Source organism: Sebastes umbrosus, chromosome 20 (genome assembly GCF_015220745.1).
Source record: "Sebastes umbrosus isolate fSebUmb1 chromosome 20, fSebUmb1.pri, whole genome shotgun sequence".
NCBI classification, from domain to species: domain Eukaryota; kingdom Metazoa; phylum Chordata; class Actinopteri; order Perciformes; family Sebastidae; genus Sebastes; species Sebastes umbrosus.
The window spans coordinates 23,798,051-23,823,239 of record NC_051288.1 but is presented as its reverse complement, the minus strand read 5'-3'; the positions used below and the strand labels follow the sequence as shown (position 1 = coordinate 23,823,239).

The 25,189-nt window shown below is 41.0% G+C and overlaps 2 protein-coding genes across 9 annotated transcripts in view; both read left to right on the top strand.

Annotated features, from left to right (window-relative positions):
- Positions 1 to 2,484: 2,484 nt before the first annotated feature.
- Positions 2,485 to 20,155, top strand: fbrs (fibrosin). 5 transcript variants are annotated; one of them, XM_037754717.1, is made up of 18 exons: positions 2,485 to 3,885; positions 7,436 to 7,612; positions 7,924 to 7,950; positions 8,095 to 8,124; positions 8,289 to 8,337; positions 8,714 to 9,062; positions 9,166 to 9,392; positions 10,524 to 10,819; positions 10,953 to 10,997; positions 11,208 to 11,306; positions 12,179 to 12,247; positions 12,476 to 12,514; positions 12,970 to 13,041; positions 13,162 to 13,315; positions 14,426 to 14,506; positions 14,742 to 14,825; positions 16,353 to 16,569; positions 17,160 to 20,155. In XM_037754717.1, the coding sequence occupies exons 1-18, from the start codon at positions 3,553 to 3,555 to the stop codon at positions 18,730 to 18,732; spliced, it is 3,921 nt and encodes a 1,306-aa protein (XP_037610645.1). In that variant the 5' UTR covers positions 2,485 to 3,552; the 3' UTR covers positions 18,733 to 20,155. The 5 variants fall into 5 exon arrangements, with proteins under 5 accessions (XP_037610645.1, XP_037610643.1, XP_037610642.1 ...); XM_037754715.1 differs by having other exon boundaries at positions 12,164 to 12,247; positions 16,356 to 16,569; XM_037754714.1 differs by having other exon boundaries at positions 12,164 to 12,247.
- Positions 20,156 to 22,173: 2,018 nt separating this feature from the next.
- The window catches only part of LOC119479665 (Snf2-related CREBBP activator protein), a 39,331-nt gene continuing 36,315 nt past the window's right edge, over positions 22,174 to 25,189 (top strand). For 3 of the 4 annotated variants that reach the window (XM_037755505.1, XM_037755507.1, XM_037755503.1), the window contains exons 1-2: positions 22,174 to 22,422; positions 24,839 to 24,915. The gene's annotated coding sequence lies outside the window, so the exon portion shown is untranslated. Of the gene's footprint in view, positions 22,423 to 22,520; positions 22,546 to 24,838; positions 24,916 to 25,189 lie in introns of those variants that run through there. The other variant, XM_037755504.1, reaches the window with a different exon arrangement.

The following is a 25,189-nucleotide window of genomic DNA, read 5'->3' as shown; positions in this document are numbered from 1 at the left end:
TATTAATGAATGACTTATGGAGAAGGGGTGGGATTAAATAAATGTGTACTTCTTCTCACTCCTTTTCAAATATGTAAACCGAGGCATCAAGTGTTTGACAATTTCTTTTACTTATGTTTTTCTTTGTATGTGAATACTACTTTTTTCTGGCTGTCCACTTGTTTGTATGTTCATTCTCGGATTTCAATTTTTAATTTTTTGTTATTTTACATGTTCGAAATAAATTTTTGAAATGAAATGAAACAAGCAAAAATAAATAAATACATGAAATATCATAGTATTTTAATAACGTAAAGGTCTTAATAGCTTTTTTCTTTTTAACATTAGATAAGACGGTGCTATATTGTTTAAAGGGACTGAAATGCTTGTTAACAGCGACACCTGTGGCCATTAAGTCAACGAAAGTCAACGTCGTACTTGCACTACATAGACATGAACGAGCATCGCTCAAAAAAGTGACCGCGGTCGGAAAGAACAGGGGAGACACCGGCACCCGGTCGGAGACGATAACGTTTCTTGCTTCGGAGCCCCGTCACTTCACAAGACACGGGAAACCTCTGTTGGTCTGGAGAAGCTGCAGCATTTATTTCTGCACAAATGTCCACTGTACATTTACTAGATATTCTCAGAGCTACGAAGTCTTCTGCAGTGTGTAGTGAGCGCGCATGCACGAAAGAGTGGAGCGAGCTGAGTGAAGGCAGGCAGGCAGGCAGAGGAGCAGAATACAGCAGAGACTCCGGCCCCGGAGACCAAAGCTACGGTCTCCAACACTGTTTAACAGACGGGCTTCACTAGATACAACTTTGCGGTTTTGGTGCTTCCGTGTAGTTTGTGTTGGAGTCTGAGTCTGAACAGCGTAGCAACACGCGAGCGCGCATATGCGAGCGTGCATGGTTCACTGACCCGGGTGATTTATGCGTGTAAGAAGTTACAAACAGTCCCTTTAAATTAATTCATAAAGTGTAGGAAAGTTGGCTTGGTTCCTGACCATGTTTCTTATGAATATTGAATTTTCCCAAAAATAATAAATAGTTGTACGATAAACAGCATAAAGTATTTTCTATTGACTAAAATATAGCATTACATTTTATTTTTTTTGTAAATAAAAATGCATTTCCTCCAGGTAATATTTTTTTCTTCTGTTTGAGCTGTGATATAAAAATAATAATAAAAAACAATGCCTTGATAACGACAGGAATAACTCCAGCCAGCCTCCACATGGAGGCAGTGTGCAGCAGCAGAGCTGTGGAGCAGCAGGCTGCTGACTGAGGAAGAAGAGCGGCTCACACAATGCCCTGCTCGGCTGACTGAAGGGTTGTCTCCCTGATTTCACCATAAATCTACAATTCAGTGGAAACTTGTGAAGCAGCAGCAGCAGCAGCGGAGCCCTGCTCTCTCTCTCCGTCTGCTATCTGCACTCTGGATTTAGTAGAGAATAAGAAACATCTTTGACACCGGAAACGTCGGCAACTTTAATCCTAAACATTGGATTACACCCAGCGAGGCTGCATGAAGGAGCTGCCCAGCCCGACGGGGGCTCGGCCGACACCCGAGGAAATCCAGCCCGAGGCTTCGATATCTGGGCCTTGATTTGTTGTTTTGTCTTCATGATGGAGAAGGAGGCGGAACGAGAGAAGAGCTGCGGTTAAAGAAGCGACACATTCTCATTTAATGGACGATTAGTTCTAAAAAAAACATTTACTTCCTGTTTCCTTTAAAAAAAAAAAAGAAAAAAAGGTTCTTGCTTGATGCTAACAGCTGGACCGGCTAACGCTAGCTAGCTACAGAAGCTAACGCTACAGTGCTAACTACAGTGCTAACTAGCTACAGTGCTAACTAGCTACAGTGCCAGTTAACTACAGTGCTAACTAGCTACAGTGCTAGCTAGCTACAGTGCTAACTAGCTACAGTGCCAGTTAACTACAGTGCTAACTAGCTACAGTGCTAGCTAGCTACAGTGCTAACTAGCTACAGTGCCAGTTAACTACAGTGCTAACTAGCTACAGTGCTAGCTACAGTGCTAACTAGCTACAGTGCCAGTTAACTACAGTGCTAACTAGCTACAGTGCTAACTAGCTACAGTGCCAGTTAACTACAGTGCTAACTAGCTACAGTGCCAGTTAACTACAGTGCTAACTAGCTACAGTGCTAGCTACAGTGCTAACTAGCTACAGTGCTAACTGACTAGCTAGCTACAGTGCTGGCTACAGTGCTAGCTAGCTACAGTGCTAACTAGCTACAGTGCTAACTGACTAGCTAGCTACAGTGCTGGCTACAGTGCTAACTAGCTACAGTGCTAACTAGCTACAGTGCTAACTGACTAGCTAGCTACAGTGCTGGCTACAGTGCTAACTAGCAACAGTGCTAGCTATAGTGCTAACTAGCTACAGTGCTAACTAGCTACAGTGCTAACTACAGTGCTAACTAGCTATAGTGCTAACTAGCTCCAGTGCTAACTAGCTTCATGCTAACTAGCTCCAGTGCTAACTAGCTACAGTACTAACTACAGTGCTAACTAGCTACAGTGCTAACTAGCTACAGTGCTAGCTACAGTGCTAACTAGCTACAGTGCTAACTATAGTGCTAACTAGCTACAGTGCTAACTAGCTACAGTGCTAACTAGCTTCATGCTAACGTTACGTCTTTTCTTCTGATGTGATTCTTTGCTCATCAACATCTCGACAGGAGGAGAAACGTTTGTTCCTGTTGGCAGCAGGTTGTTAGTTAGTTAGCTTCGTAGTAAACTGTCCGGTTTCTTAGTCAGTCTTTACCAGACACGCTGTAAGAATATAGTTTTATTCTTCTGTCTCCAGTCTGCTGATTATAAATATAGAGATGTATTGAGTTAGCCGTGGACATGCTAACCAAACAACACTGATGCTAACGTTAGCATTAGCATCAGTTTAACTCAACCCGGAGCTCGTGTTTTACTCCTTTAGATTGTGAGTAGCTGTTAACAGTTATAATTTAACATTAATATGATAATACTAGTCAAGACTACCGGCGTGTTAATGTCTGATATCTGGCTTATTGGCCTTTGCTAACTAACAAGCTAACTAACTAGCATCATTTTTGCTAATAAATTTGTCAGCGTGTGCAGAAAATTAGTAAAATCCTCCACGAGCAATGTTGAGTAATTAATGTAGTAATGTTTCTAGTTGTGATTTGACCTGCTTTATACTAGACTTCTCTTTTTGTTTTTGTTTACATGCGTATATAACTTTAATTTCTTTGCTAGCTAGCTTAATGTTAGCACTTCTCCCAGCTATGTCCTGACATTTAAAGTGGATTTAAATGTCAATATGTGGAGCTAAAGTTTGCAGATCAGATTCTTTGAAATGACACTAAAATTCCGCCGAAAGAAAGAAGGCTCTGATGCCGAGAGACTGTTGTCAGAGGAGGGTGAATAATAGCCACTGGTTCCATTAACATCAGCCATTTTAACACAGGAGGGCTGCCTGTGTGGTGGTGTTTTTATCTGGTGCCTTCCACCTGGACTTGATATTAAAGTGCCTTTTGGGTCTCACTGGAGCTACAAAAGGAGGATTGAACATGGAGGGTCCGAGCAGGAGCACTGGGTTCAGGCAGAGCCGACGGTCCCGGTCACAGAGAGACAGGGAGCGGCGGAGGAGGAGAGTGGACCTGGCCGAGCAGAGGGCCACATCCCTGTCCTCAGGCTCCGACAGGGAGGCTTGTGGTGGGACGAACAGTGGGGGGGTGCCGGTGGGTCCTGGTACCGGTACTGTACCCGGTGGGAGAGAATGCCGGCCCGGGTTCGGGAGACACAGGCCTCCACGCAGGAGGAAGAGAGAGTCGGTGTCCTGCGAGGAAGACATAATCGATGGCTTCGCTATTGCGAGCTTTGTCAGCTTGGAGGCACTGGAGGTAAATATGCTTCATGTTTACACCAAAGCTGTCATTCACCAAAACACAATTTCATTTTTAAAACAAATTGATAAGATTGTTTATTTTTGTTTTATTGTTTTGCACAATTTAAGACTATACAACATAACAAAACAAAACAAAAAAGAATAGCTTTATTGTCATTGTATTAAATACAACGAGATTCACAGTTGCCACTTCTGGTCAGTGCTTTAAAACAAATACTTGACAAGACTAAACGAGGCAGATAAAACATATAACAGGTAAAACACACACAGTTATAAAGTAAATACAACAGGTGAAACATATAACAGGTAAAACACACACACAGTTATAAAGCAAATAAAACAGGTAAAGTAGATGTAATGAATAAATATAAACAGAAGTGCTTTACATAAACATTCAAGAACATTGCAACAAAGTGCAAAAGAACATTAAGACATAATTAAAACAGTTATAAAAACATTAAAGATTAGAAAATAAAAAAAATAAAAGCTACGATAGAAGCTAAAATAGAATATAACACACAAGAGTAAAAGCTCTAGTGCAGTATAAGATCATTTTGGTTTAATAAAAGGCAGCAGCAAACTAGCAGCAGCCCCAGTCTAGGGGCATTGATGGCAAAGGCCCTGTCACCCTTAGTCACCAGCCTAGACCTGGGTACAACCAGTAGAGCCAAGTCAGAGGACCTCAGTTTACGCGGTGGCACATAGGGTGAAAGGAGCTCAATGATGTAGCTTGGTGCCAAACCATGCAGAGCTTTAAAAGTTAATAATAAAATCTTAAAATCAATTCTAAATTTGAGAGGCATCCAGTGAAGTGCAGCTAAAACCGGAGTGATGTGCTCACTCCAGATTGACTTCTTTGGTCCTCTTTACTCCTCTCCCATCACATCAAATCATGCCTTCTTCCCCTCCAGCTAAAGGTGTGAAAAAGCCTTCAGATTGAACTCCTCAACTCTTGACACTATTCTTCGCTTCATCCACTCAGGCCAACCCCAAACCCCAAGGCATCCCTCTGATGGGTTCTGGAGAGGCCTCAATTATTCATGTCCTAATTCAGTGAGGTGTTGATGAGCTGCCAAATGGCTTTTCAGACTAAGAAAGAAATAATAATCCACAAGAAATAATTTAAATGGGTATAATTAAGTATTAATCAACAGCAGACATTCTGTTGTTTAAGTACTTGGACCTTCAAATTAGGGGTGTAAGAAAATATCGAATATCGCGATATTATGTTTTGTGATACTGTATTGATTCTCAAAACATGATTGATTTTTATTTAATAGTTTACATGCAAAGATTAACTCAGTCAATACTTATTTCATTTGCAAATATATGCACCTTCTTAGTGTACGTGCCCTCTCAAAGTAGTGCTATGTTGGATGTTACAGGGACTGAATAAATGCAGATCTCACTATTCTGATTACATACAAAAAGTAAACTTTATTTTACTTCGATTTTTACTTATATGGTGTTGTGTTCTTTCCGTTTTCCTAAAATTAGATTTAAATATATATATGCAATATATCACCTTGTTTACAGTATTGCAATAATTGTGACCCCTGTATCATGATACGTATCGCCAGATTCTTGCCAATACACATCCCTACTTCACATAATACTTTTCATTCTCTACTTTCTCAGCTTAGTTGTCAATCAATCAATCAATCAAGACAAGAAAGGACACTAATGTGGATTAAAAAATCAGCATTTGGTTGGTTTCCACCACGCATTTAGAGCTTCAATACATCATACATGTGTATGCATGTGGCACAATTGACAATCTGATGAAGAGAAAATAATCTATAATATTAATAATCTGCCTTCAGGGTGGTCTGAAGCCATTTGACTTCTGCATCAGGACAGGAAACCAAATAATTTGTCAGAAGGTTATGTAAAAATGCCTATTTACATGCACAGACAGTTCCACTAAGTCTCCTCCTGGGTAACTTGATTTTACAGTCAAATCCACCAGTGAATGCCAAGATTTCTGGTTGGTTAATATTTCTGAAATTGCTAATGGATAAAAGTAAACATACCAGTAAAAAAAAAAATACAGTGTTTACTGCTGGAATGGGGCAATTTCCTTTTCCGAATTTCTAACTTCCTGCTTGAATTTATTAACAGAAGTGACTGCCCGCAGTTATTCTGTAGAAAATCATTAATTTAAAAACAGACGAGCTGTGGCGGCCGTCATGTTGCGTTACCTGCACTTCAGTTTTATGTGTTCTTTATTAAAAATGCAGCTATCTATTTTAGCCGCTGTATTTTTTAACAACACAAACTAAGTAACTTTGAAGGATCCAACTGAACAGAGTAACGATGATTAGAGCTGCAACGATTAATCGATGAGTTGTCAACTATGAAGTTAATCACCAACTATTTTGATAATCGATTAATCGGCTTGTGTAATTTTTTAAGAAACAAAAAGTTCAAATTCTGGTTTCGTTTCGTTTCGTTTCCTCTATGACAGTAAACTGAATATCTTTGAGTGGTTGACAAAACAAGACATTTGAGGATATCATCTTGGGCTTTGGGAAACACTGATCAACATTTTTCACCATTTTATTGACTAAACAACTAATCGATTAATCAATCGAAACAATCAACAATGAACATAATCATTAGTTGCAGCCCTAATGGCAGTATGTGGCAGTTTTAAAATTACATAGTCATTTTTTAATGCATCTAAATATGAACTGGATTTAAAACTCTACCGAGTAGTCGTGAAATATATACAGCAACCTGTAATTCAGCTTGTAATGTCAAGATGTTATTTCATTGACATATGCATTGGAAATATCTTAATTCAAATCATGTTTCACAACAACTTTCAAGGTTTAAAGAAACTGTTTGTACGCAAACTCTTTTCATACTGTATAAGTCACTGGTTTTGGCGTGTGACTCTATATAGCCAAGCAACGCCTACTAGCAGCCTCTCATCACAGACTGGTTTTTCCTTTTTAAAATGATTTAATTTTAATTTTTGGGGCCATGAAGAGGTAGTACTTTACAGTATTTCACCAGAAAAAAACAAAAAGAAAAAAATTATATTTTGTGTAGCAGAGATGCTTTTTCTTTCTCTTTCCTAACTTGTTTTATCATCTCAGATTTATCCTCTGACCCCCTGAGGTAGATAAGTGGAGATAAGTGATCAGAAAGATGGGAACCTGCAATGCACTCTAATACCACTGTCCTTTTGTGTGTTTTCATTGTGGACATTTGTCAGAAGTATTGATTAAACTCTACAGTAGTATTTTTAGGCTGCTAGTTTTAAATGACTACAATACAACCACAAATACCGTCTCAAAACACACCGTATAATTGAGTCTACACAGAAACAGCTGATGTCTCATGCAGGCTGTTGTATTGCATTACATCATTCTGGTGTTTCTATTTTTGCCACGCTCAGGGTAGAAAGTATGCAGAAATTAGGTCCGCCAGGACATTAATCAGTATGTAGCTAGCCTATGGTCTTTGCCCTCCGGCATACACATTCATGCTTATTGCTGGACATGTAAACACTGGTTTATTTTGTCTCTCCTTATCAGATGGACTGCTCTCTGAAGCCCAGTCAGCGCACTGATATGCTGGGAAGGAGGAACAAGGGGAAGAGAGGGCCGGAGGAGAATGGAGGAGGGCCGCTGTCCGAGCCGGAGGAAGGAGCCCCGCACAGCTACTCCAGCAGCTGCTGGAACAAGAGCAGAAATAAGAGGAGAAAGATAGAGGTGAATGTTTCTGTTTGAATCCACCTTCATCTTGTCATGTTAGATGTTGAGCTAATTCTTAATCAAATAGCAAATGTTTACATTTCTGTCGTGCCGCTTACCTGTTTATCCTGTCATTTATAATGAGCCAGTAAAACTGGTTGACAACACCTAACATTCAAGGGTGTTTGTGTTAATGAAACAGTGCAGGGTGATTCCTAACAAACCAGGAAATATTGTGTTATGTAATTTTATTATACCTTTTTAAAGCTGTAATTTATATACATATTCAAAACCTATTTTAAAATACTATATATTATTTTTTTCTCTAGGGACACCCTTTGGAGACTGGCTATATTGTAAGTTTATTTTCTAATATTATAGTGAACATGATGTTCTGATGTATAAATGTCCTGCAACACAGTGAAAACTCATCTAAAACTTTACATTGCCTTCTAATAGATGCAAATCTTAATTTTTTTTCTGTGGTTGTCTTCTTTCAGTGTGACACTGAGAGTGATACAGGAGACAAGGTGTGTACCTTTACCATTACTTGAAAAACATTACACCGTATTTTTGATATTTAATAAGATATTAATTTGTTAGGTTGTATAATAGACTTATTAAGAAATAGCTGATTGATATGTTGAATTTGGAGTATAAATTAAATAAATATTTGTTTCTTATCCCCATTTAGGCCTCAGACAACGACATGGACCCAGTCTTCACAGTCAGTACGAGGAAAGGTACGAGATATTCATGAAACCTTGAACTGATGTGTCAGTCCTCACAAGCTGTACATTGATGTGATATGACACAAAATATCCGTTGTTTGGTATTCCATGGTGTGGGTTTAGTCAATAATGATAATTTTCCAATTTTCCTGACTTTCCTCGGGTCTATTTGGGACCAGCTCTGACTGCCCTTGGAATTTGGATTTGGTCTCTTTCTTTGAAAATGTATTTAGGTCTAAAATTTGGAACTGTGAATCCCTCAAACCTTAAGCACTAGTTCACATTTTGGGTTTGTGGTGTCCCTCTCTGTTGCATTTTCCCACCCTCACTGCTGTCACTCTGTGCTGTAATGTGCTGGAGATGTGCTGACTGATGTTCTCTTCTTTAGTTGTGGAGCCTGCCCCCTCAAACATGGGCACATCCATGGCCAAAATCTGCCCGCCTCTCCCGGCCCGTTGTGGCGGTGTCTCACGGTTGATGGTGACCCCGAGAGTATCCGGCCTGGAGCGAAGCCAGGAGAAAAGCTTGGAGCAGCATTTCCCAGAGCCTGTTTCTTCTTCTACCTCTTCCGCCCCCTTCTCTTGCCTGCCTTCCCCGGTCACAGCCCCGGGCACAGTCCCCCGGTCCAGCCCGTTCAACGGAAACGGCAGCCGCCACAACGGCAGCCCGCCACTCAACAAACCCAAACCCTTCCTCACTTTGCCTGGACGATCTCACTCCATCTACAACATCAACAGGTATATAAATTATGAGCACCTTTTCATAATATTCTTTTTTGATTATATGAGTCCCTGCTGGCTTAATTCTTTTATTCATTATTTAAACGTTCTTTCTTCTCAGGAGCAACACCCCAGTCAAACCTCCCTCATCTGCTTCATCTGCGTCTTCCTCATCCTCCATGCGCCCCCCGACTCCCTCCACCAGTGTGCCCTACTCCAGGGGCTTAGGATCCTCAGGGCCCCACCGACCCCCATCCCGAGCCAGCTCTGGAGCCTTGTTCACGTCCTCACCTGGCCTTCCTCCCCCTCCACCTCTGCTACAAGGTCCTGGCCACTCCACAGCAGCAGGTACAGTCAACAGGAATGCTACTTTTCACTGCTGTTACAGTCTGTTTCAGCTGTTCATGGGAACACAATGAGTAATATGCGACTGAAATAAACCAAAACCAGACTTCCTCTGGCGGTTGTCTGGGTTCGTCTGGGGGGTTGAGGAAGTTGTATATTGATGAAATGAGGTCTGATCGCATCAGCACTGCAAATATAGCATTCTTTCTGTAAACCGGAGGCTGCATGTTATACTGTATGTTTTTGGAGTAGGGCTGTCAATCGTTTAGAATATTTAATCGCATGATTGTCCATAGTTGATCGCACATTTTTTATCTGTTCAAAATATACCTTTTTAAAGGGAGAGACCAGGGAGATTTGTCAAGTATTTAATACTTTTATCAACATTGGAGTGGAAAAATATGCTGCTTTATGCAAATGCATGTATATATTTATTATTTGACATCAATTAAAAACACAAAACAATGACAAATATTGTCCAGAAACCCTCACAGGTACTGCATTTAGCATAAAAATATGCTCAAACTATAACATGGCAAACTGCAGCCCAACAGGCAACAACAGCTGTCAGTGTGTCAGTGTGCTGACTTGACTATGACTTGCTCAAAACTGCATGTGATTATCATAAAGTGGGCATGTCTGTAAAGGGGAGACTCGTGGGTACCCATAGAACCATTTTTATTCACACATCTGGAGGTCAGAGGTCAAGGGACCCCTTTGAAAATGGCCATGCCAGTTTTTCCTCACCAAAATTTAGTGTGGAGTGTTATTTAGCGTCCTTCCTGACAAGCGAGTATGACATGGATGGTACTAATAGATTCCTGAGGTTTTTTAGTTTCATCTGATGTCAGTATCTTCACTCTGAGCCCGCTACAACATAAAAATCACAAGTTGCGTTAATGCATTAAAGAAATTAGTTGTGTAACGAATTTGCGTTATCGCGTTAACTTTGAAAGCCCTAATCTGGAGACTTGATAAGTAGCACCGTAAAAATCCCAAATGTGTTATTCTTGTGTGTTAAAAGCAGGCACAATAATGTAGTAATATTTGTCATTTTTATACTGAAATTAAAGAGCCAATCTGTTTTGATTTGTTTTATTTATTATCTCTCCCTTTTATTTCCCTCCACTGTAGACCAAGAATTGTTGCGTCAAAACTTAAACTCCCACTTCTTGAATTCACAAGAGCGCGAGGGCAGACGCAGCGTCCCAGGGGCTGAAAATAATGCAGCAGCTGCGGGCCGCTCCACTCCTGGTGGTCCATCGGCATCGAACTCCACACCGGGTCCATCGGGTCGGACGTCTCAGAACCAGACGAGTATCCCGCCTCTGGCCTTCCAGTTCCATCAGCACAACCACCAGCACCAACACACGCACACGCACCAACACTTCACGCCCTTCCTGCACCCCACAGCTACCGCGCCGCCTCTGGTGAGATGCTCTCTGTTGTTGTTATGCCGAACATCTGTGTCGTACTTGAAATTCCTGTGTGGCTGGAATGTGGACTGTGTTCAGGGTTTTTTTTTTTTATGTTTTAACCCACGAACTGCTTTTGTCTTTTTAGTTTGATAAGTATCTAAGCAAATCGGACGGACTGTACCGACACCCTGTGAGTACTTTGTGTAATCTTACAGATTATGTTGGTGGTGATAATTTACAGATTAATATATTAAATTATAAAGAGAATACATTTCAGACATCCTTACACATTTGAAACAATAACTAGATTTAAAGTGTGCTAAACAAAATGTATTTAATCAACTTGTTCAGTGGTCACTAAGCTGTATGTATATGTGTGTGTGTGTGTGTGTCATGGTAGTTCTTCCCACATTACCAGCCGCCCTCAGTGCCGAGTATCCAGCCTGTGATTCCTCCCACTGGGCCTTTCAGCTCCTTACAAGGAGCATTTCAGCCAAAGGTGAGAAAAACTCTCTACATCTTTTGTGTTAAATATTCCTGTGTAGCCACTAGATGTCATGTTGTCAGGGGAAATCTCACATTACCTGGTGTAATTATACTCGACATTGGCAGGAGAGACCGTTCAGTTCATTTGATCACCCACACTGCAAGAACACTGATGAAAATATGAAGCGTGTTTGATAACAAATAGGACTTCCCAGACAATGTTGGAAGCACTGGAGGGTAATTTAGCATCGACCCTCTCACAGCACAGAAGCTTCATATGGACTCTTTTGTAAACTCTTAACCTTAAACATAGGGTCGACGATGTTGGAAAGCTAGCATAATTTGAAAGTAGCATCGCCTCAGGAGCTCCTTCCAAGGCAATGCCCCCTACACACATGCACAAGCACCGCCGCATCGTAACTACTTCACAGACACAGAGCGGAGAGAGGACCTCAACTCAACAACGCTACCTCATGACAAGTAACCGCGGCAGTCCTACTGCAGGGCTGACTTTTCTCTCCCATTCTCCAGTAAACTTGCGGCGGCGACACGCTCTGAGTTCAGGTTGGTGCACGCCAAGGGAAGGGTACGAGCAGGGAGGCAGGGAGGCATCTGATTGGTTCTTTCCAAGCGGACCGCGAGGCAGTGATTGGTAGACGTTTTTACAGGATCCCAGCAGCTACAGATGATGGCTCTTTTCCCGTCCTTTTTCAGAGCTCATCAGTAATGGAACGTCAGTTTTTTTTGGAGGAAAATGAATCATTTAGATGAGTCGACTAATCAGTAAAATAGTCAATAGATTATAGATCGAGGGAAAAGTAGGTTGTGTAGGTCATTGCTCATGTGTTGTGTTGGCTGTGTGTGTGACAGCCTCTTGTCCCTCAGGGAGCGGGTCCTGATATATCTTCACGACTCGGGGTTGTGCCTCACCACCTGCAGCCCAAAGACCCCAGGGTAAGGACAACATCATACTTACTTAGACACTGAAGTTTGCATCATCACTGTAGAGATATCCTCCCTTTTTGTTTGCATTAGGTCTGTATAGATGTGGACAACCAAAGGTTAGGCTAGGATGTGCTGCAACATGGGCCTAGTCAGTGCAGTAAAGAGTGCAAAACTACTTCCTGATAAAAAGTGAGATATGTGGATTAAAAGTGGTTTTACACTTCTGTTTTCTTGTAGCTAACTGATCCATTTGGGACATCGTTGAGAATCAGTAATGTAAGCAAAAACAGATGTTTTTGAATCCCTTGGCTCCTTAAAACCTTCAGCCTGTTTTTACTTTCTCACTGCTTCACTCACTCTTTGCACTAATCTCACTTGTAATCTTGACTGCTACTGGTCTATTCTCTGCCCTTGCACACCCAGTTAGATATTTCAGAAGCCAGACATTACCCCGTGTATGATGTACGTGGTTGTTCTCTCCCCCTGTGATTTTCTTGTATCCTTGCTTACGCGTTTTTCACTGACTTTTTTAAAATATATTCCCTTATAATGAGCTCTAGCGGGTATCCTTATCTCCAGCTGGAAAACACCAACCTTGTGTTCCGTCTGAACGAGATATTTGTGAACAACAGGAAGATCATCTGACTCTGTGTGCAAAGGCTTTAAAGGTGTACATGCAAGATTCATAGAATAACAAAGTAAACCCCTGTGATTTTTTTTGTGCTGTGCAGAAACCAGGAAAGTGGTGTGCTATGCATGTGTATGTGGCCTGGATGATTCTGAGCCATCAGAAAAAAGTGAAGGTATGTGTTTCTTTATTGAAATCATGTATTGTAATCTCCCAGATAGTGAATTCAATTGAATTGTATTGAATATTGAAATGGAAATCCCTTTTAAATGCCTGTTCTACTCGCCTCTTTCAGCTGATGCAGGCTGATCCTCACAAGTTGGACTTCCGTAGTGACCTGCTGGCTCGTCTTCCTGGAGCCGGGGGACTGGGCCCCATGGGGCCCATGGGAGGAGCAATGCCTCCCACTCATGATCTAACCAGACCTCCCAGTCTGTTCTCAGCTGCAGGTGCATTTATAAACATTTTTTTTCTCTTAAGAACAGCTAACAGAATGTGAATTTATTGTTGATTTGGCAACTTAAAGTTGTGTAATGTACTGGGATAGTTTTTCTTCAGTGTTTCACATCTGCACACATGATTCTGACTGAATTCTTAAAGGGTTTTTGGTTTTTATATCATTCTGTAGCTTCCCAGTGGTGTTCCTTATGTGTTCAAATCCAAACATTCAAATTTGTCAAAGTATGTTTTAGCGTCAAAATGATATTTTCCCAAGCCCTTCTAAAAATGTTTTCCCACGTGACCCGACGTAGGTTTCTGCATAATGATGCTGTTACATGTACAGTACATATACATCCTTATAGTCAGTGTATTAACATTACATACAGTAACTTAGATGGCGGTCGGCATGCTCCCAGTTTGGAGAAGCAGACAGGAGTACCGGCACTAAAGTTAAGCAATGTACAGCTGTGGACGCCACATTAGTTCAGATCAGAAAGTCACACAATAACACAAACAGACTAACTGAGTGATGCAGCGGTAGACCAGTAACTTCTGTGTTCTGCGAGGTAAAATTACTGTTTTTGTAAATGGAGTCTGGTCTGTGGCTTTCAAGACAGCGATATAATGCTTCAGTTCCCCGTCGGAAAGAGCTGTCTGACAGCGTGGTGAAGCAGTGAAAATGAAACATTTTGTTTTCGGTGGCTAAAATAAGTTTTTCTGTTGCTCCCGTCCACAGCCGCTTTACCTCGCCGTCAGACAGCCCTTTGAACTGAAGCCGTTATATCACTCTCTCCACAGCCACCAGACTACATTCACAAAAGCAGTACTTTTACTGCTTACTTTGATATCCTACGTCACTAACGGCTGAGTGGGCTTTTCCATTTGAAAAAAAAAAAAGGGAGCAGAACGCAGATGGACTTGCCCGTTTAAAGAACTCATAAATTCCTACTCTCACCACCTGTCAGTATTTGCATTTTGATTTATTCCGTCCTCCCGTCCCTGAGGTTTGACAGCATTGCAATGTTGAGTCACGGCATGAAGTCTACGAGTAGCTCGATGCACTTGATTTGATGAATGGTGACATTTATTTTTCTTTTACTACTACTTCTTTCCCTCAGGGGCAGTCAATCCGTCCTCCGCTCCTTTCATCTCTCCATCAACGCCCCACACCTCTTTCCTCGCACCAACTGCACACTTGGGTAAGAGCGGCTTCAAAAGGCACATCTGTATGCTACTTGTACACCACGAACAATGTCTGTCACTTTGATTCACCCACTCCTTGACCTTGACCTTTCATAAAAGAATGTAAATCAAGTTTCCATTACCGTTGTGTTGTTGTTGTTCTTCGTCTGACTGGAGAAGTTTCAGCACCGCTTAAAGCCTGTGTAGAAATGAGTATCATCACAGTATTTCTGACGTTTACCTGTGTTTTAGATCCGTATGGCCGATCCCCACCCTTTACCCCACTGGGAGCCCTTGGTTCTGGTGCCTTTGGAGGACTTGGCAGTCCAACACTGGGTCAGTTTCACAGCATCTCTCCTCTTATAACACAAGTCTTAAAGGATAGGTTCGAAACAATCCTCACAAAGTTCACTGGTTGCCTTCAATTTAGTCAAAGGCTAGAACGTGTGTGTGTGTGTGTGGGCGGAAAACAATTAGTCCGCTCACCCACGTAGTGCAATATTTAATGTTTTTATAAATTCATAAATCGGTAACACATCCGTCTGAGTGGGTGACTATCGTAAGAAGAATAAATTGGCACATTTACTGTGATTGGAGAAGCTCTCCGTAATCTGCTAATGAATAATTATGATAAGCTTGTTGCAGCTTGTCGAGTTGCACCTTTGCTGCTCGACGTCGGCAATCAAGTTTGTTCAAAACAGAGCCGTAGCACAGAAAGCAATGCATTTTCATATTACGACTTATTTGATTAACTACTGATCTCTAAGCATGAGATCAGTAGTTAATGCCTTCTTTCCATAGACGCTTCCACAGTAAATCTGACATTTTTGTTTAGAACTCTTACTATTAAAATAGCAAAAGAAGATCAAGTGTTAATATCATGAAGGACAATCTGTAAACACCGGGAAATAAAATGTGTAAAGAGGTCAAATAAAGAAGATTATTGTGAAAGTAGCATGGTGAAGGGAAGGGATTACTCCAATTTGACGCTTCCTCTACTGTATTACACTCAGCAGCTAATCTGCTAATGTGGTTTGGGTTGCAAAGCTAACTGTTAGCAGTATTGAAAACAGGAACTGGGAGAGGTGGCTGCTTCTGTTAGTTTCATTAGAGAGACTTATCATTGTACTGGTTATATGTTCCTCTATTATCAACGGATAATTCACAGTGAGAAGGATGCAGATATTGTATTGTGAGTGTTTCTTGTGACGGTGCAGTAGTTCATGGTATATGTATTTTGTGAGGAACTGAGATCTGGTTCTGATAAGTCTACAGTCATAAATGTATGTCAGAGTGTTAAAACACAGCCTTCCTGCTTTTACTACTACCAGCACAGCTTTGATCCAGGCCTGGGTATTGTTTGATTTTTTTTTTTTTTAAATCCTTTTGCCAGTTTTAAGTATGTTTTCTGTGGTGTATAATCATCTGAAAAATGTTGTTTTCGTTACCTTAGAATGAGACATTTACATCTACATAGGGAGCAGGTTCTCTTCACGGAGCCGGCCACCAAGTTTCTACAGTAGCCCAGAACAGACAAACCAAACACTGGCTCTAGAGAGAGACATTTGCATTTTCACGTCAGCTACCGTAGTTCTCCTACACGCTTGGCACACGGGCGAATCCAAATCCTACACACTGCTCCTTTTAAAGTTCCCATTGGCATTTGAGTAATCGCCTTTCTTTCTTTTTTAATGTATGTGTAGTTTCTTGCCAGTAATCATGCTCACCAGGATAATATCAGACGCTAACAACAAAGCCTGATGTTTATACTATAATACTTAATTTTAAAGTTTTACATCGCTTCTACTGTACTCTGTTTTATTCATATTTTTTCTAACAAAGAATATGTATTTTTGTCCGCAGCAGGATCTGTTTTTGGCCCCAAAGATTCACCAGCTAATGTGGTTGGAGGCCTGTCCAACCCCAACCATCACGACCCATGGAACCGTCTACACGGCGGCCCGTCTGGGTTCGCTCCCGGCCCCAGCTGGGCTAAAGGACCGGACAAGCGGGACGAGAGGGATCGAGCGAAGGACGTGGAGAGGAGAGACATCCCCCACATCAAGGATGAAAAGGACAGGTATGACATTCAGCTGATTTCAACACTGGCTTTAATTTTAAAGGAAGAGCTTGGATTTTATTTATTTTTTTGACATACGGTGGTATTAGTAGGCAATAAGTACCCACATAAACACCATGCATTCCTGTGATCACAGATCCCCCAGTGAGATAGGGACCTGTCAGTAGCTTGCCGCGAAGAAGGCAATATAATGCTCCAAAGTTGTGCTAAATTCTAGCGAAGAAAAACTGGCATGGCCATTTTCAAAGGGGTTCTATGACCTCTGACCTCCACTCCCATGTTGTTAAGAGTGTTAAATACTTTAATAATCTCCCTTTAAGGTACATTTTGTCGTGGACCATCATGCGATTAAATATTTTAATTGATGGACAGCCCTACTTAGAACCATTTGTTGACAAATTCAAGAGTGATACTATTGTTTATCATTGCGGCCAGTTACGCTTGTATTATAAATCCATTTTTTAAATACTGTATATGAATTTATAACTGCCACACAATTCACTGGTAAAAACTGTAGTTAAAGTGATAAATATAAGGATGGGTATGAATGATTTCCGTTATGTAACTGTTGTTTACATTATGTTTTGCAGAGACAATATGCTGTATGGCCGACAACCTGTGAGAATGTCTCCAGTCGCCCCTCCCTTCAAGGCCCGCAGTAGCACCCCGGTCTCCCACATTAACGGCCACAGCAGCGCCCAGGGGGGCAGCACCGGGCCCATTGAGGACCTGACACGCAGCTTAAGTAGAGACCGAGACCGCGAGCGGGACAGAGATGGGGACAAGAGGCCGCAGCCGACAGTGTCTTCACGGGGACCTCCTTCATCTTTAGTAGCAGACAGGGACAGACCACGGTCTTCCTCATCTTCTGTGCTCACCACTCCCCCGCCCTCCAACCGCTCAGCACCGTCTCCCATGGACCTTTACCCCCGCCCGATGGCCCCGACAGCACATAACCTCCACAACGAGCCCTCGCACTCCCAAAGAGACGGTAACCTCCCTTCTTCCTCCGCAGCTTCTGCCTCTGTCACTTCTTTGCCTCAGGCCAAGAAGTCTGACCGGACCACAACGCCTGTCTCCAAACCTCCCATGCTTCTCCCGCCAGTCAAAGTCAAAGAGGAGCGGAAAGAGGAGCCGGAGCACATCCCCATCACCCACCCTCCCCCAGCACCCAACCACAGCTTTGAACGCCCCAACAGCCATCCACACCACCATCGCTCTGGCACCCCTTCCTCTTCCTCCCTATCACTGACTCCCACTCCCGGTGTTCCCCACATGATACCCAATCAGAACCCGCCTTCCCACCAACACCTTTCCCTGCTGGACCGCTCCAGGGCCATTGAAGCGTATCTGGGCACAGGTGCTGCAGGTTTGGTGATGGGTCCAGGAGGAGACCGTTTCCACCATGGTCCAGGCCAAGGACCATCACACGGTCCACACAGCTTCACATGGGACCCCTGGAGGGAGCTGGCGGCTCAGCATCAACATCAGCATCGTAGGGAGGCTTTGGCACTTCGGGCAGACCCTCACCTAGCCCTGCGATCCGATCCACATCTGGCCCGACTGCTCCAGCATCAGCGCCTTCTGGAGGCAGAGAGGGCTGCGGCTGTAGCAGCTGCAGCCAACCCTCACCACCCTCCGACATCTACCTCTGCCTCCAACTCTGCTGTCCGCCAGGAGTTCAGCCTCATGGCCCATCACTTTGACCGCCCTCATCACCTTGGACCCCCGGGAGGAGGGCTGATCGATGAGGAGCAGCGTGCCCAGATCCTGAGGGAAGACTTTGAGCGGGCTCGCTACTATGGGATGCACCCACACATCCCCGCTGGCGCTCATCTCTCAGGCCCTTCGCATGCTGCTACTGCCGCTCACCTGGAGCAGCTCCACCCTGGCCTTCTCGCCCACTCGCTCCCCCACGGAGCTCATCCTTCCCAGCACCACCACGCTGGCCTCTTCGCCCGCCTAGGCCATCTAAACCCACACCACGTGCCCAACGGCATCCTGACAAAGACCCCCGCAGGCTTGGTGGGAGCTCTGGCAGTTGGGGCGCCGCCTCCGCTCATTCCGTCCATCACCAGCCGGTCGTCCACACCACCCCGCAGACACGTAGGGCCGGCCGAGCTGGCACTGTACAATGCCCACAAAGACGGAGAGTCCAGATAGTACAGGGACAACACTGGAGGAGATTAAGGGAAATGTCAGGATCACTGTGCTGCTCTCAACCTGCCCCCTTTTTCCTCTTGCAGACTACTAAACCCTCTCAGTTACACAAAACCAGCTACAGTCCACCCCTGAAAAAAGGGGTAACCATGACTGGCTGGAGGTGATGGAAGGGAGGGAAATGCAAGACTCATCAGTGTGACTTGGAATATGCGCAATGGTTCTATCAGTGCAATTTAAAGGTACATGGTTTCTGTGCATCCTTGGTGTATTTTTTATTTTATACTGGCGGTTGGTTATTACAGTAGTCCATTTTGAAAAGCTGTAGGAAAGGCAGAGGACAGTTTTCTTTCATATTTCAGGTGAATTATGATCCATGCTTTTCAGCAAGCCTTTTCCAGGTGGATTGGACTTCCAGAGGGATGTACACTGTGAAAACACGTCAAAGGGTTCATCCTCAGCTTGGTTAACTCATGGGATATTATTATTATAAAGCCTTCCTCTACATAAATCAACCCTGATTAGGTATTGTGGACGAGGGTCTTTTAGAAATAGTGGTAAAAAGTGGTGCTTTCTGTTCTGTCTGTGCGTCTTCGTCCTTGTGGAAAGACAGATTACTGATGAGACCATTTTTTTTAAATGAAGATCAGTAAGCATCGCACCTCCTGCTTTACCCAAAAATCTAAACCCCTCAGCTTCACTGATAATGAGATTTTTATGGCTTTTTTTTTTGGTTGTTTTCAAAGGATGAAATGAACTGTGCTACACTGTGTGAGTGAACACAGTGATTTTTAGAGCTTCCTGTAACTGTTTCCCACTCTCCTCTTGACTATATGAGCAGGACCAGATTATAGTAGTCTAGAGAAAATTGCCTTTGTAATTATTATTCTTAACATTAATTATCTTCTATAATAATAAATATATTCACTGTTATGTTATTTGTCTTTGTTTCGGGTATCAACCAGTACTCTCTCCCCCAGGTAGTAATCTGTTTTCAAATCATGCAGAGGACAAGAGCAGAGGGCTTGCGTCACAGAAAAACTGTTTGTGAACATTAAGCCGTCTCCATTGCGACCTCTGGGCCTCTTCAAGGATCTCATCTACGACTTTATTACGCTGAGAGGGAGGTTTGCCTGTGTGTCATTGGTTGTGTGTTATATCCATTTGGGACTATGGGAGCCTTGTACATTGAACTGTCGAGTTGTTTCATCAATAAAAATAAGTTATATACATGGATAAGTGGGACATCTGCTGAAGAACTGAATAATAAAAAAAAAATATAAGGACTTGTGTCAGAAGACAACTAGACAGTGGGTATCCTGAGAGGGAAAAGACTGGGTCGATTATTTTAATATGACCATTTTATACCTTTCAAACCCCTCCCCTAGAGACCACAAAGATTAATTATTAAATGAATTGTTGTTTACTCTGTTGTGTGGGTCTTTTGTTCAGCCTTTTCTTATTATTAGGACAGCAACTGTTTTCATTACTGATTTATCTGCCAATTATTCTTCTTTAATTGGTGTATAAACTCAGAAAATTAAGATATCAAAATCCCAAAAGTATTAAGTTTAACATCAGAAACGACCAGCGTATATTTACATTTTAGTTGTGAATTTTGGGTCTTGTTATTAAAAGAATGCTGATTAATTTTCTGCCAATGAATTATGTTTAATATCTCAGCTAAACCACTTCTTCACACAGTCTGACAGAGTATCACTGCCACTTGAATTTCCCATCTATTATCTCTAGTATCCAAACAAACCAAAAGGGAATTCTGAAGCACCCGTCATCTTAATAATCCTGCATTTAAAGGGAATGAGCAGCAAAGTACTCCACTTTCTCTAGGATTTCTCTAAAGTAAAGAAGTCTTAGATATTATTGCCATGCCTCAAATGTCCAAAAAAAGGTAGTTGTACTTTACTTGAGTCTTTTCTTTTCATGCTACTTTCTACTTCTACTTCACTACATCTGAGGGAAATTTTGTACGTTTTATTGCACTTCACAAATTAAGATTTTTGCATTCAAAACATACCGCGAGTTTATCAAATTATATTTTGTCATAAATTAAAAGTTAAAAGTACAGCCGAAACAATTAGTCCATTTATCAATTATATAATAAAACAGTTCATAGTTCTAGTGTCACAGATAGGACGATTTGCTGCTTTTCCTTTTAATAATGTCAATAATTGTTAATGTATTAGTAATTATGTTGAGGTTTGGACTGTTTATTGGACAAAAACATTGTAAAGTTGTCACTTTGGGCTCAGGGTCATTGTGACAGCATTTCTCACCATTTTTTTTAAACTTATCAAACAATTAATGCAGAAAATAATCAGTAGATAATGAAAATAATTATTAGTTAATAGTTCAAAAATGAGCTCCACCTCAACCAATCCTGCTTTTACATTATTGCATGAGTAATAATAATCGAATGATGTAATATATAGTATAACAGTAGGGGGACATTTTTCTATTGAGTACTTTTAATATTTTAAGCACATTTTCCTGATTATACTTTTACTAAAAGCATCATTTTTAATGCAGGACTTTTACTTATAACAGATTATTTTTACAGTGTGGTATTAGTACTTTGAATTTAATAAAATATAATATAATTTAATATAATATAATGTAATATAATATAATATATTGTTATATAATATAATATAATATAATATAAAAGGATCTGAATACTTCCTCTACCACTGCTTCATTACCATCTATTTGTCACTCAAGCATCAAACTACAAAAACTATATTCTTGTGTCTGAAATTAACTATCCAAATGTGATCTATTCACATTTTCCTGATTATACTTACATACTTTTACTAATAGTAACATTTCCAATGCAGGACTTTTACTTGTAACAGAGTATTTTTAGTGTGGTATTTGTACTTTGAATATAATATAATATAATATAATGTAATGTAATGTAATATAATGTAATGTAATGTAATGTAATGTAATGTAATATAATATAATATAATGTAATGTAATATAATGTAATGTAATGTAATATAATATAATATAATATAATATAATGTAATATAATATAATATAATGTAATGTAATGTAATGTAATATAATATAATATAATATAATGTAATATAATATAATATAATATAATGTAATGTAATGTAATATAATATAATGTAATATAATATAATATAATGTAATGTAATGTAATAGAATATAATGTAATGTAATGTAATATAATATAATATAATATAATGTAATGTAATGTAATATAATATAATATAATATAATATAATATAAAAGGATCTGAGTCTGATGTGTATAATATAAGGGTAAAAGATGTAAATACAGTGATTATTATTATTGCAGTATTTCATCCAGATCTGATCTAACATGAACTACAATCAGAAATTTCAAGTGGCGCGCTTGCCGTGATCTCGCGAGATTTCTCCAGTGTTCTGTACTTTGTCAGCAGCAGCGGTCCTCTCCTCCATTTCGCTGCGTAAAGTCTCCTCCCCGCGACCGCTACATTCTGCGCCGAAAGCCCAGTCTCTCGCGGTCCGTATTTTAACTTCTTCCCACAGACCTAGTGGTACCTCGTTGGGTACCGGGAGACAGTTTGGATTACTGGCTATACGGATTGAGTGCGATTTTACGCGGATGACGACTCCTTCAACGAGAATTTAGTAAAAGAAAATCGCTCGGAAATTTCAGGTAGGTGGGAACTTAAGATGGCGGCCTTTGGAGAGGGAGGGGGGGCAAGGAGGAAGTAATGGGGGAAACAAAGGGGGGGTTCGGACACACGAAAAACGACACAGCCAGACTGCACTTCACTTGGTAGTATTCTTTTGAATATAATGCTTTGAAATTATATGACACTATATTTAAATCGGCACCAGACACCGACATGAAAACGCACAACATTGAAAAAAAATCTAATTTAAACGATTTAAACAATTAAACCATCATTTCCTTGCTGTCGCTTCTAAAGAGCCAAGCCGTGGCACCGTGTGGATCCTCCCCTAAATCCCCCCCGTATAATCATTGCAAAATTTATATGGAACTTTTATAACATTGTTTTTTTAAATATTTTTTTATACTTATTCGTATAGCAACATATATTCGTGCTTTAAAGTAAATAATATTAACGTATTTATTTTAGTGGAATTAAAAGATTTTTGACCCCACGCAATGACGTCACGAGTGATTGTCCCCCTCCTGTATGGCAGTGCATGCTGCTGCAGAAGAAGAAGAAGCGGTGGTTTTAATGCGACTTTTCACATGCTTCTTTAGTGTGTGTCTCATAGTGAAGTTAATCAAATGTGTCGGCATTAAACAGGCTTCTTTTTAAGGGGCTGGAGCATTACATAACTGCAGGGTGGCGGATGATGGGGCGCCTGCGCATCAAATGAACGCACCCTTAGTAAACTCTTCAACCTTAAAGCTAGTTAGCAGCAAGCTTTCCTTTTTTATTTAGTGCAGGAAGACCTTGGAGAAGTAGGTTTATAAACCATTAAGGCAACAGACTACTCAAACACCAATGCAGGGTAAAAAAACAACATTAAAGAGACGCTCATTCACACTGTTAAATGGTTACTGTGAGAATAAAACAGATGTGTAATCTTCTCTATACTTTCTTTTACAACTGTGCAATCCATTCATCAAAAGTCACTAACTCTCCTCGATTTGATTTGATGTAAAATAACAACTAACTACTTTTTAAATCACCAAAAAACATGCATAAACAGGAACTTTATAAGTCTGAGCCTGCACATACATCTCTAGTCATAAACAAAACTGAGTGACCACGTAGCTTTTATAAACTAACATTATTTATAGCAGCTTTCTTTTGTTTTAGTGCAGGAAGACCTTGGAGAAGTAGGTGTTTATAAACCATTAAGGCAACAGACTTCTCAAACACCACTGCAGGCTAAAAAAACACCATTAAAGAGCAGCTTGTAACACATCATCCCCATTCGTTATTTGATGTAAAATAGCAAATAACTGACTAAAAAAGGCTTTTTAAATCACCAAAAACATGCAGAAACAGGAGACTTTATAAGTCTCAGCCTGTCATAAACAAAACTGAGTGACCACATAGCTTATAAACTAACATAATTTGATGTGAGTAGAGCTTTAAAGGAACAAATTACACAATGTGATTCATATTTCTGCACTCAAGCAGCTTTCGCCTTTTTTAGTTGCCACCCAAAGCAGCAGTGTGTTATTGTGAGGAAGCTAAGAAGCTAAGAAGCTAGCCCAACCGGCAGCCGTTAAACGTCTAACGGCTACTTTTTTTCAAAAAAATTAGCCGTTAAACGTCTAACGTCTTATTTTTTAGCCGTTAAACGTCTAACGGCTTCTTTTCTTTTTTAAAAAGCAGCCGTTTAAACGTCTAACGGCTTCTTTTTCCACACGGTTCACAGCTTGTGGTGTTATTATTAACGTACCACTGCCGAGACAGGAGTAACGTTACGCCTCCAACACACACAATATATAACCCAACCACTGACTAAAGATGTGCTTTCTAACGGTAGATAATCAATGTATAAAGTTAATAACACAACTAGCCGTTACATTCACACGAGAGCACATATTTAAATGAATGAGTGGAGGGCCCGCGCGCCGCTCGGCTCGGTCACCGGCTTTTTGTAGCTTGGTGTGAGTGAGCGCGTGCTGCAGGACGTCTTCCTGTGGGCGACTGCAGCAAAATGCTACTTGAAGCTAGCTAGCTTTAGTGCTGCTTCACTGAGTGTTTTTATTACTGCCGCTGCAAAGATAGCCAACTAAAAACACACATAACACCAACTGTAGTCCCGAGCAGCTGGGCTAGCATTAACGTAGTGCTGCTTCACTTAGTATTTGTATCCCCGCTGCAAGATAGCACACTAAAAACACACATAATACCAACTAGCAGCTGGCTAGCATTAGCTATCAGAGTGCTACTGCTTCTCTCGTGACCTGGCATGTTACTCATCATTGTGTTTACTAAATGCATTCTAGCTTCTTTATTATTCCTCGCATAGCTGTGTAGTGGTGTTTGGGCTGTGCTTGTGAAGTGTACAGTTGTTTTGGTTTTATTTTATATAGTAAAGTTTACCATTTGTGTCTCTTATTTCTGCTTCCTCAGAATATGTGGAGGGGACCCTAATTTCAGCATCCTGGAAGTAGAAAGCACAGAAGATCTGTGTCTCACACCACAGACAGGTGAGAAGTTGTCGCTATGCACACACACATATTTGATGATGATGATGATGGCTTGCTTACAGACTTTCCTTTGTCTTTGATTTTCTTTTTGTTGTTGTACAAAATAGTCAACTGATTGTTTTAGATCCAAGCAAACCAAAATGTGGGACAAAGAGTATGTTTGTGTGGGACAAAGTGGGACACGTTACCAATACAGTTTTGATATAATGCCTAATCTAACTTAAAGGTCCCATATCATACGATACGATACAACTTTATTGTCAGTTTACACCGA

Bases quoted from the DNA above. Each gene is read 5' to 3' on its own strand.
- fbrs (XM_037754714.1), top strand. From the start codon at position 3,553: ATGGAGGGTCCGAGCAGGAGCACTGGGTTCAGGCAGAGCCGACGGTCC. The intron at 3,886-7,435 runs GTAAATATGCTT...TCTCCTTATCAG, and splicing joins TCAGCTTGGAGGCACTGGAG to ATGGACTGCTCTCTGAAGCC. The intron at 13,316-14,425 runs GTGCATTTATAA...TCTTTCCCTCAG, and splicing joins CAGTCTGTTCTCAGCTGCAG to GGGCAGTCAATCCGTCCTCC.